The sequence below is a fragment of the Malaclemys terrapin genome, chromosome 8, assembly GCF_027887155.1.
Source record: "Malaclemys terrapin pileata isolate rMalTer1 chromosome 8, rMalTer1.hap1, whole genome shotgun sequence".
Lineage (NCBI taxonomy): Eukaryota > Metazoa > Chordata > Testudines > Emydidae > Malaclemys > Malaclemys terrapin.
Genome location: NC_071512.1, coordinates 77727131 through 77740095, shown reverse-complemented (window position 1 = coordinate 77740095; position 12965 = coordinate 77727131). Strand labels below are relative to the sequence as shown.

General features: G+C 39.3%; 1 protein-coding gene across 4 annotated transcripts in view; it reads right to left on the bottom strand.

Moving 5' to 3' along the window:
* TGFBR3 (transforming growth factor beta receptor 3) overlaps positions 1–12965 on the bottom strand; it is a 174333-nt gene that overhangs the window by 32835 nt on the left and 128533 nt on the right. For all 4 annotated transcript variants that reach the window (XM_054036520.1, XM_054036519.1, XM_054036517.1 and 1 more), the window contains exons 6-8: positions 8598–8766; positions 5858–6005; positions 321–510 (exon numbers count right to left, since the gene is read on the bottom strand). In XM_054036520.1, the coding sequence (XP_053892495.1) occupies positions 321–510; positions 5858–6005; positions 8598–8766 (507 nt within the window). The remainder of the gene's footprint in view (positions 1–320; positions 511–5857; positions 6006–8597; positions 8767–12965) is intronic.

Sequence of the window (12965 nt, the reverse complement as noted above, 5' to 3'; positions counted from 1 at the left end):
ATTGGTGGTCCCTAATTCCAGAGACCACTAAGTACAGTTAATTGTATTAGCTTCAGGTTGTGGTAAATGCAGCTACTCAATTCTACCAATATTTCAGGTAATAGCACAGTCTCCAGGGGTTTCCTACTAGAACTCTTGTAATTTTTTTTTTTTGTAAGATTTTGCTGATTGGAAGATGTGAGCTCCCTTGGTACTTTGAGCCTGGAAGTACTGAGATCCCAGCGAATGAAACCTCAAACACATGAGGCCCTGTCAAAATGTCACTTAGCTAAGAGTATGGTATGTTTTTGTATATGATAAAAATCCACCCTCATACTTACCACTGTCTTCAATTCGTAGATGGAACCTATTAGCCACAGGGGCTATTGTGTAGGAAGTAACTGGGTGATAGCCATGGTCATAAGCCCACTTAATCAAATTGTCATGAGATGAGGGAATATCAGGTATTACTAATTTAGTCATAATCATAGATCGTTCTGTTTCTTTTCCAAAGCCAATACTGTTTGGTGCCTGCACATAAAACAGAAATAGATTGGTTCGTGAATTGGCACTTGAAGCTTTTTCCAGTCATAGAAAAATGAATTGAAAAATGCGAGAGAATAACATTTATTGCATTTGGTTTGTCAACGTATTTTACCCTTTCCTACTAAAAGTTCACAGGGACAAACATATGACCCTTAATATAACCATATAATTTTCAGACCATGAGTTGAGGTTAGCCATAAGTTGAGGTGAACCACAATAAGAGACCTGATTTTTTCAAATGTCCATCTTGCCTCACTAGTCACTACAGGGATGGTTGTCATTTTAATTATGTAAGCAAAATCTTCATTGTACCACTAGTCCGGTCTCCTGCACAGTATGGCAGCAATGAAAAAGGCACAGCCTACGACCCAATCCTTTATGGTGCAGCTGCACATCATCTATTCCACCTTAGAAGCCAATGGGACTTGAGGACACTGAGACACAGATCCTCAGATGTATTTATGCACTAACTCCCATTGAAATCAGCTGGGCCTCAGTGTCTCGCTAGAAGAGGCTCTTAGAAATTGATCCTCCGAAGTACCGAATACCTCCTGCAAAATGCTGAGCATCCTCAAACATCACTGTAAATTTTCTAGTCACTGGAAATCTAGAGAGGGTCCTGTGGCACCTTTGAGACTAACAGAAGTACTGGGAGCATAAGCTTTCGTGGGTAAGAACCTCACTTCTTCAGATGCAAGTAACTTTACTTGCATCTGAAGAAGTGAGGTTCTTACCCACGAAAGCTTATGCTCCCAGTACTTCTGTTAGTCTCAAAGGTGCCACAGGACCCTCTGTTGCTTTTTACAGATTCAGACTAACACGGCTACCCCTCTGATACTGGAAATCTAGAGTACTCAGCATCTTTCAGGACTATAGCTAGCTATAAGACATGTTTAAAAAAATATATAAGTACGATGTATATTCTCATAAATACAACTTGTGCATAACTTGATAAGCTACAATATGAAAAGTATGTACACAAATAAATTCATAGTGATATTACACAACAACTCTCAGATGATTACAGATGTCAGTCATCTTTCATTTTATTATAAATAATTATGCTAAATTTCAAATCTCTCATTTAAATCTGCAAGTCAAGGGGATAAAACAAGCATCTCTAGCTGTCACAGGGTCCATCATAAAGTATTTGCTGTTATTCCACTTTAAATTTATTTTAAATATTTGGTATCTTGGGTTTAAACATATATTTGCACAAAGTTCAGTTCTGTAACAATCACATTAACTACAGACCAAGCTGAATGTAATAATAACGTCCAGTAAAGAGGAAAATGGACCACTTTTTAACAACTGCTGCTATGTGCCTGCAGATCACACTATTTTCATGCTGCTCAAGAAACACTTTCATTTCCATGCCTGATTATTTTCTCTATCATATATGCTGCATTTTTGCTAAAATCCCCATTTGTTTCCCATTTTGTTCGCTGTCAACATGACCAAATCTTAATCCTTTCCCACTGCAGGGCTTTAAAAGATTTACAATGCTGATCTGTCTTTGCCAGTTTGCTGCAGGACAGTTGTCATATCTGCCTGCTGCTTCAGATCAAGGTTCAAAGAAATAAATTTCCTCTTAATGTGTCACCAACCAAGTTTTTGGACAAGGAGATATGAGTAGGTAGGTCTGTTGATAACACTAAAGGTCCAATCTGACATTCTTTATACACAACTTCCAGAAAAGTTAATGGGAATTCATTATCAGGCTCTTTAGACATAAAAATTTGATATCTACAGTTAAAAGATCATACTATAAGCGCAAAGTATAATGAGAAGCGAGCCGGGTGATCTGTAGCCACAAAGTTTTCTGCAGCATCATCAATATAGGAAAATCCCTCAAGGAGGAGGAAAAAAACAAAACAAAAAGGAAACAAGGGAATCCCAATTTTAGTGTCTCCTCTTAATACCTTGGTTCAAGTAATCTTTTACTTTTCAGCAGATACTAATCTGGATACAACTTCATATACATTTCAAGTAAACATAGTTCTGACTGGCTGGAATGACTATACTGTCCCAAATTTGCCGTATTTTCCTTTCTGTCCTCACTTTTTTAATTTTGTTGTTAGGACAACACAGCCAAACAAATATTATTGTCTTAACTGGCACTGGCCAATTTTAGGATTTGTTTGCACCTCTCCATTACACACTGAACCTGCACACCTTCACTCCTGTGCACAAACCCACCAAGACTAAGTGTAGTAACAAAGGTTGGCAGAATTGGGCAACTCATTTGTATGCCCTGTCAACATCCTGGTTCACACCTTGAGGACCCATATTCATAAACCATTATGTGTTAGACCTAGAAAGCTATTTACATATTTTCCAGATGTTGTTGTGAAGATGTAACAGCAGTTTCCTCTGGTAGGTTCCAGAATTTTTTCTCCTTTATACTTGGCAGGCACCCCAAAACAAATACACAAACACAGCTACCCCAAATGCAGTCTGAAATGGAGACCATTTCAGAACTTGGCATCATTTATTGTACTTGGTTATTTTTTCTTATCCAAAGCACAGTCCTAACATTTCTCCAAGCATTTAAATCATTTGGTTTTTACCCTACAAGAATTTCACCCATTCCCACTTGCACTTATATATGCTAAAATGAATGGGAGATAATAGAACTTGGCAACACATTGCATTTTCTCTTCCTGACCCACAGCACAACCTATAGTTTTGCAAAACTTGGTATGCTTGAATGGAGTGGCTAGAATGCCAGGCATTCCAAGTGGTGTTCTAAATGCGAGACAAAAAATAATTTGCATTAATCTACCCAGGTACAATACCAATTCAAATACGTAATGCTGTACAAAATGGGCCAAATTCAGCCACGATGTGAGTGGAACTGTGCCCACTTACCTCAGGCTGAATTTGGACCATTGTACACTATAATTTTGTAATTCCTTTTTTCATATGAAATACATTACTGGTTTGTCGTATTTAATCAAAAATCTCATGAGCATAGCAAGACGTGGGATGGACTAGATGACCTAATTGGTCTTTCCATCTCTAATGACTATGAGTCTATGAATCTGGACCTTAAACTCCTTCCCTGGTTTAGAGGCAGCTTAGTATTCACCTTTCACTGTTTGCCAATACTTTCTCCCAGGACAATTGTGATTTGTGCTGAGGGCAAGAAGTTAGGAAAATTCAAAAAAGTGTGGAACTGATTCAGCTAGTAAAAAAAGAACATAATGAAACATTACCTAATTGTTTTGTAATGTTTTTATGCAATATCCAAAATTGGGCTTGGAAAGAACTTCATCTGAATAGAGGAATAAACACAGCCCAATTCTTGGATGAGCATTGTAATGTACAGTCTTCTTGAATGATATGGGGACATTCAGTTTTTTCCCCCCATAATTACTGTAGGCCAAGGATGTATATTCAGAAAGGGATGCATTTTGAATGACACAATGGAGGAAATATTTGCCCAAGAACTTTAGCACGGAAATAAAAAAGTGATCTGATATCCAAATCTTTCAAAATGTAATATTGTTTCCTGTTTTTGTTATGCTAAATGAGAAACATTACATTGTGTCATCCACTTAGCCAGGACAGACATGGATGTTGTCCCTAGCTCTGTTTGCCAGAAGCTGGGAATGAGCAACATGGGATGAATCACTTGATGATTGCCTGTGCTGTTCATTCCCTCTGGGGCACCTGGCATTGGCCAATGTCGGAAGACAGGATACTGGGCTAGATGGACCTTTGGTCTGACCCAGTATGGCCGTTCTTATGTAATAATACATTCTATCTTTTCTATTGAATATGTAATTGAACTATAAAAAGGGGCCATTTTAATAAAAAATAATCTTGCTTTGTGCTCTTAACACTTAATAAACATTTGAGACATTTTACCATCCTTTAGGATTTCATATCACAGCAAATACATAAGCCACAAATGGCAATTTTTTCAGGTAGCTACATGCACATGCAATTTAGGTTCTAGCTGCCTATGAGCATGCAGTGGATTTGCTCTCAATTCTACAGCATGCGAAAATACTCCTTCAAAAAGGCATCGTCCCAGTTTATGCCTAAAACATTCAGTAGCAAATTCTATGCAGTAATCCTGAATGAGAATTTAAACTTTTTTGGGAGGGGGGAGGGGTATCCCTGTGTTTACAGATGTGCTAAGCTCAGTAAACTAAGCTTGGGCTTTCCCTTACTGCACAGGACTACCCAGGGCACACTTTACCCTTCCACACACTGGCAAGGGAGGGGGATTTTGAGATGTCACAAAAGATAACTTTTCCTTCCATAGCCTGAGCATCCCTCCTGTTTTCCCTTTACTCCCCTTACCCTCAAGACCCTGCACGCTGCCTACAATCCTCCCAGGAGATCTAGATTCAGCTCTCTCCAGGGCCTGTAGTACTGCTCCCAAATCAGCAAGAGAGGAGAGCTGCCAAGCAAAGTGATGTTCTTATAAATGCACTAGAGCTCACAGAGTGTCCTGCAGTTAGTGTGCAGCACTTAACCATTAGGACATAGGTCTGGCTCCCAACAAAGATATCTTTTATTTAGCTTATTAAGCTAAACAGAGAGCATGCAACATAACTAATCAAACATGACAGATATGGGCCACACTGTTTATATGGTCAAGATCAATCTATTTTTCCCTAGGGAAAGCTCATTATTATGTTCTCAGCAGATATGGTGTTGAGCCATAGAATATGCATCAGGTGTCTTTCTGAAATGGAACTTCCAGCTATGCCTAAATATGTATTTATGAGTCTAACTTCAGGTTTGAAAATGTTTGAAACCTTGTATTTGCAGCCGGAGCAAAGGTGAGGGCAGTCTGACCAAACACTATATGTGGGTAGAAATGAAGTCCCACTATAAGCAGAACTAACCAGTTCCCACTTCTGTAGGAGATGTGGGTGTGTTACTTGTAGTTAATGATTATGCATTCTGCCCTTGCAGGCATCTTGCCAACTTCCGAGATGAACTTATGAATTCATTCACTGAGGTACTGGCACATGAGAAGTGAATATTTTTTTCCAATGTGTAAGGAATCTGCCTACATCTCATGGGTGTCAGATAAATGGGAGGGATTTACATTCTATTCAGCAGCACCATCCACTCCTGGCCCAAATGTCACCAGCTGCCAGAAGAGTTCTTCTGTGTATGTGTCCCTCTGTATATATGTAGAGACTTTTGAATGCTACGTTGTGAAAAGTGCTAATAACCCAGAGATGTTAGCTAAGAGGGAGAAGACATTCAGAGTGCAGTCTGTTATTGTACTCTAACTCATTCACATAACATATTAGCTATTAACAGCATTTTGCTTCTTGAAAAATTAAAAAATGCATTAACTTACAATCACTTCCAGTTTTCCCTGAACATCATGTGACTTGATAACCCAATTGACAGACTTTTTACACTTGAGGATAAGTATGAGGTCCCTGACAAGCATGACGTCTGGTTGAGATGGTCTAATGTCAATGATTATATCCACCTGGAAAGCACTGTATATGGAAAATAAAGGCAAAGTAAGACCAGAATGCCAGAAATTTTCAGCTATCAAACTTCTTCCAGTCCATCATGATTCCAGTGTCTGGCCAGCTGATTAAAATCCTGGAGATCATCCCAGGCAACACAACATGTGCAAAACAGATTGTTACTTCACACACACTAAAATGATTTTACATAACAGAATCAAGTGCTTTTTCAGACTAATAATTATTGTTCAATATTTTATCTCTTATTTACAAAAAGTTTTTGTTATTTGTTCCAGCTGTTATTTAAGCTAGATTAAACTGAACCACTAGTAGTTTGCTTTATACAATATTTTTTTCCTCATTTCAACAAAACAACTCTTAAATATACAGTTATTTCAGTTTCCATGGGTACAGATATATTAAAGATCAAAAGATCACCCCATCATACCACAAACCAAAATAAACTAGGCAGGTTCAGCAACACAAAAAAGTACAAATAATGTGTTTTAGTAATATATCTGCTCTTAAAATTTTGCATGTGTCGTAGAATTATTATACTACCATGTTTAGTTTCCAATACTTCTGGATATATAGTTATTTAAAAAAAAAAATAAAACACAACACACAGACATCCAACCTACTGATTGCTGGAAAATTGAGGAATACAATCCAGATTTTTAACAGCACAGTAAAATAAGTAGAGCAAGTGGATTTTACCCAGCAATAACATTTCCTCATGCAGAATATAAATTCAACAGAAAATCTTCATTTCCATCATGATTTTACCAAGTCTTAGACCATAAAAGTATGCTTGTTGCCAATTAATGGGCCTCAACTAAACTTTGCATTTTGATTTAATATCTCAGGGCCTTTGTCTTATCTCCTGTAGTTATGCACATATCTCTCTTAGTTCCTGTTGGTTTCAACATGGGCAGCATCTGGGCATATAACAGGATTGAGGCAGGTACTGAATTAGTACACTTCTTTTTTAATCCTAAATTTTACTAGTACATTTAAACTAAGAAACATTTGCAGTTTAAATATTTGAAAAGTAAACTCCCATTATGCACTTTCAGCCAAAACCAAGACCCAGAGCTCCACCCAAGCAGAAGGCTGTAAGTGGGTATCTCCACAGGAGACCAGTGGTGGCAGTGATGAAAAGAAACTGCTCCATAGAAGCTATGCTTCACCACAATGGCTGATGTAGCCCTTTACTGTCCCAGCTCATGCCATGCAGCAGCAAATCCATGGGCCCTACCCTGCCCTGCTTCTGTCATGACCCCGCCCACCCTCAAACTCCCAGGCACTGCTATTTAAGGAACTCCTGCAGAGCTGGGTTCAGCAACATGCTGGGTGTGTGCATCCCCTGTGTAGTTCTCTCCCAACCGAACTCCTTTGTATAATTGAGGTGTACCAATTCCTTTGCCAAGGAGCTGGATTTGCTCTTAATGAAATTATGTCAAAATTCGGTAACTCTAAGGCTAGGTCTACACTACCCGCCTGAATCGGCGGGTAGAAATCGACCTCTCGGGGATCGATTTATCGCGTCCCGTTGGGACGCAACAATCTATCCCCGAATCGACGCTCTTACTCCACCAGTGGAGGTGGGAGTAAGTGCTGTCGACAGGAAGCCGCAGAGGTCGATTTTGCCACCGTCCTCACAGCAGGGTAAGTCGGCTGCGATACGTCGAATTCAGCTACGCTATTCACGTAGCTGAATTTGCGTATCTTAAATCGACTCCCCCCTGTAGTGTAGATGTAGCCTTAGAGATCTGCCTGGTCTCTTTGGTAAGCAGACATTAGTCTCTTTCCATTATCTTTGAGGAATACACATTTCCACTGGTGCCTGTGGAAAAGCTGCACTGCTATGCTGACAGTGAAATACAGATTTTATGTACAATAACAATACTTAGCACCTATATAGGACTCTACAGGTGGGATTTTCAAAAATGCTCCACATTGGCTTAACTCTGCTTCCATTGAAATCAAGCAGAGATTTACCATTGACTCCACTGAGACCAGTTAGGCTACAAGTTAGTACTCTTTCCAAAAAAACCCCACAACCTGCACCCCAAAACTTTCCCTACAACTTCATGGCATTTTAGCTAAGCTTAATACCCTTGACAGCAATACTGTGAGGAAAACTGAGTCACAGAGGTTAAATGATTTGGCAAGTCATTGATATGCCGAGATTACAATTTGGGAGTGCTTGCTACCAGATGATGGTCACTTCTTTGTGCCAGCTGGCTCCTCTTGAACACTTCAGGCCAGACTCTGCCACCCTTACTCTGTGAGTAGTCCCACAACTTGAATAGAGTTCTGCCTGCAGAACAATGGCAGTATATGGCCCACGGGAACTACACTTTACTTTTACAGTCCAAACAGGAAATGTATGTATCATTTTGAGGCATCAATCCAGGGTCCTGCTCCAATATCCTTCTTGTACTAAATATCTCAGATTTCTACCTAATTTAAAGCAGAACAGGTCTGATTCTTCAACTCTTTCTTATAATGACCAAGAAGTCCTACTGATTTCATTTTTGACTGATACTAGGATTTTTACTTTAGTTATCTAATCCTCACAAGTTTACTTTATAACTTAATTTGTGGACACTTTACCTGTAGGGATTGGAGTTTGGAGTGATTAGTTCAATTATATGAACCTCTCTTTCTTGGTCTGTGGCAGACATAAGGCACCCCTCCGCTGTCTTTGGTTGTAGATATCCCGCAAGATAATTCAGAGAGAGGAAATTCTTTTCTATGTTGCATGTGGGAGGAAAAACTTGATCTGGGGAAAAAAAGTATACACATATGCACTGATATATATGTATATACCCGACCCAACACAAACACTCCACTTAAATGCAACACTTCCTTGTAATCCTGATTTAAGTATACTTACTTGCGTAAGTATGGATGATACACCAACAATCTTGAAAAAAAATGGTGTTACTGTTCTAACAATATAGGACATCTCTGAGGCAAAAGCTATAAATAATTTATAATTGATAGTTTCTATTTACAACACACAGACATCTGAAAACAGGTGTAGTAAATTACAGGTGTAGTAAAGGTGATAGCTGAAAAATGATGGGTATAGTAAACTTTCTTCAGAATGAATAAAAGTACAGTTAATCTGGTGCACTGTGTTTAAAAAAATATTTCTTCTGAATGTAATTCACAAAAAAATATTTAAAAGGGATACCTTCAACTAGGGTGACCAGATGTCCCGATTTTATAGGGACAGTCCTGATATTCAGGGCTTTTTCTTATATAGGCGCCTATTCTCCCCCCCCCCCCCCCCCGATTTTTCACATATGCTATCTGGTCACTCTACTTTCAACATAAAAGCTAGACTTCCTTCCTTCTGAATTTTTTTTAAGTCATTAGTCATAACATCCAAGGTTAATATAAGTGAAAGAGATCAGATATTTTCTCTCTCTATTTTCAGTTTTCTTACTTTGTGTGTTTGACCATACTTTGTATATAGTCAGTTTAATTGTTTTCTTTATATACGCATTTCCCTTGTTTGTATACCTTTATAATCAGTTTTCCCTCTTGCTATATGAAAGTCACAACAGATAGGTTCAACGGCAAATGTGGTACCTGAAACTACTATACTTTATTTTATTTTTCTTTAATACTGCTGAGATTTCATATTGATGGTGGCCCTTTGAGTCTGTGATGCAAAACAATAGAAGCAATAGTTTTTGGGGCCAGATTTTTAAATAGGGCCTGTAAAATTGCATTCAAAATACCAGTATTTCCATAATAATACTTTGCATTTCTGTAGGGCCTTCCATCCAAGGAATTGAAAGTGCTTTAACATAAGAATTAATCTTCACAGTATGCTGTGAAGCAGTTATCCTCATTTTACCGATGGAGACACTGTGGCACAGAGGTTTTAAGTGACATGTCCAAGGTCATACAAGAAGTCAGTGGCAAGGACAGAAATAAACCCCCAAACTCCTATCTATCCCTTTGCTCTAACCACAAGATTATCCTTCCAAAAATCAGTAGCATGATGAACAGCTACTTAGTTTTCATGAGCAAACTTAGGATATGGTACAGTCAAAATTGCACAACAGACTTAGAAACTGAGCTAAGACCACTTGTAACATTTGGTTCTCTACGTTATGGCTGACACATCATCCTTCAAGTGACTTCTAGTTTGGTACATAACTTCATATAGAGACTCCTGCAATCCCTAGGCATAGTGCAACCAGCTAAGATGGCTCCTTTTCCCAACCCTGCACAAAACGGTCTTTGAATACTCACTTTGCTTCTTCCTCTAGATAATCTTTCTATCAAAACTATATGAGACTACAATTATGCAAGCTGCCCAACAGAGCACTCCCCTAACATCTGTTATGTGCCCGGCCAGATGATGAGCTCTGAATGCAGCTGCAATTCTGCCAACTCCTCCCACGTAGCAGCGGATGGAAAATGATCTGTACTGAACTCAAATAAATGATATTTAACCCTCAGCAGCAGCACTGTAATACATTTCATGCCATAAAATAATTGCCTCTCAGTAGGTCATGGATGATCACCACATGCTTTATATCATTAGCCACCGCAAAGAGCTTGATTCCTGTTCCTGGCATCTTCATTAAGTGTTTCTAGAATTTTCAATCAATCAGTCTGTTTCTCCGCCTGCCACTGGTACTGAGACTCCTCACGCTGGGCCTCTTCTTGATAGTACACTCTCCCTCTGCTCTTCATTTTAACTCTCTCTCACTGGCTATTTGAAGTATACGTGTAGTTTTTCTTTTTCCTCCTCCTCATAAAAAACGGTTTACTCTTGCCACTGCTAATTTCCAAGACACTGATTGTAACAGAAGATAAAAGGAACCCCATTCTGTCTGCCCTTGGTCATTACTTTCTAGTTTATGAATTTTCTAGTTGTTTGAGAGGGGGAGTTTAAGGTTTTAATAATCTATTTAATTGGTGTTTAAAAAATGATTTATGGAGTGGTTGGTTTACGGCCTCTCCACCTTCCTGTAATCTCCAGACAATAATACTATGGAATTTGCTGTAAAATATGCATGGAAGAATACATAATAGGGTATCTGGTCAGAATATACAGATGCCTTGAAACACAATTTGCCAAAGTGTACCCACTGGAGTTCTGCAATGTAGCTGGCAGATGCTTCATCTTCAGATCCTGCCATATTGCTTGGATTAAGGTGGAATACTGTACATCGGGACTTGTAGTTTCTGTGGGCAGCACTTCCATTTTAAAGATAAGGGAGGCTGCATTCTGCTACATTCTGTATGAACCTTGGGTTCTTGGCCAATGTGACCTTAAATTGGACACAGTTTAGTGCTCCTCACTTAAGAGCATTAGGAGCCCATTACTTGTATCACCTTTCCATGATAAACCACTGTTTAGAATTCAGCTGTAAAAATTCCGTCCAACTGGAACTCACCTTGCAAAGTCTAAGTCTGGTATAAGGGAGAGGTTTGGGATTTCAGCCCAGGAGTAAGCAGAGGAATCTCTCTGTCACTCATGTTGGTGGTCTAACTCATTTCTTTGCACACTGCTATTCCAGAATGTTGAAGAGAGCACAGAAGTCTCAGCTTTAAAATGGTACCAAGGAGAATTTAAAACTACTGTGGAGATTTTGTTCCCCAGCAGGGATGAGTTTGGAGGGCTCCTCAAAAGGTGGGGTGAGAAAGGGGCAGGCCAGGGAGAAGAGAGGTGAACGTGATTTCAAGTAGTAACCCCAAAACTATAAAATGATTCAGTACAAAATTCTGTAGATTAATTAGCAAAAGCTTGAATATTAACTCAATGAAATATATAAAGCAGTAATCCTGCAAACCATGTGGTATAGCACCACTTTATACCCACCACACCTATCACTGACAAAGAAATTAACTACAGGGCAGGTACCCAAATATTTATGGAGTTTATACTCACAGGATTTCTGAACTAAACAAAGCCATCAACTGTAGTAAATGATTGGAGGAACAATTAGTATCTGCAGTAATAGCATGCAACAGGCTATTTGTTAACTGATGTTAACCAAACTTGGGTCCTGTCCTACATAGAAGTTTCAGCACCTGCACCAGCAATGTCTGATTACATTTTATCCCATAAGCATTTTGTACAGTCTGTGTCCTAAAACATACATGTTTTGTCATCATAGGTTATTCTAACTTTTGCAGGACAAAGAATTGCTGTCATCACATCTGTATCAATAACATCCTTTTAAATATCATTAAAGGGATTTCTCCTTGTTTGTGCCTGGCTGAGGTCTTGTATTGAGAATAGTTCCACTGACAGGTCCCTCAAACAGAATCCAGTCTCACTCTCTGAACTCTGATAACAGTGATCAGACTGTTCTCTACTTCAGTTCTTTTCTGAGTCCCTCTTCATTTTACATAGTAACACAATTTCACATATATTTCCTTCGCCCAGGATTTCAGTGCAGTCTGCCTAATGTTCTGATTATGCCCATCCATCTGATCTCTAATCAGCCAGTTCCATTATATCCTTGAGGTATGGCATCCCCAGGATTTGTATGCTCCTAGCCCTGACCTGGTTTGCTAGATTTCCACTTCCCTTCAGCTGCCATTCCTTGCTTCACCAGTGTTTTCTTAGAACAGCAAAGTTAGAAGTGATTTTGTCCTTGGAAAGAGCTTTCTTCTTCAGGTGCCAGTCTCTCCCCCCACCTCCCCCCCATGAACTGAATTTTCTGTTCAAGTTTATTCACAGTTAGGGCCTGAGCCTCGAAAGAGCTGAGCTCTTCCTGGACCAGATTCTGCCTCCTTTACTCATGTTGAGTAGTACCATGCTATGTGAAGTCCTTTTGAAATCAGGTACTACCCAACACAGGTATAGGTGACACAATCAGGTGCCCTAATTCATGCCAAGCACAACTGACTCTCACTGGAGCCAGTGGAAGTGGAGGGTGCTTAGCACTTTACAGGAGCCAATCATCAGCTTGCAGGCTGGGCTCTGGCTCTGGGCCTAACCTT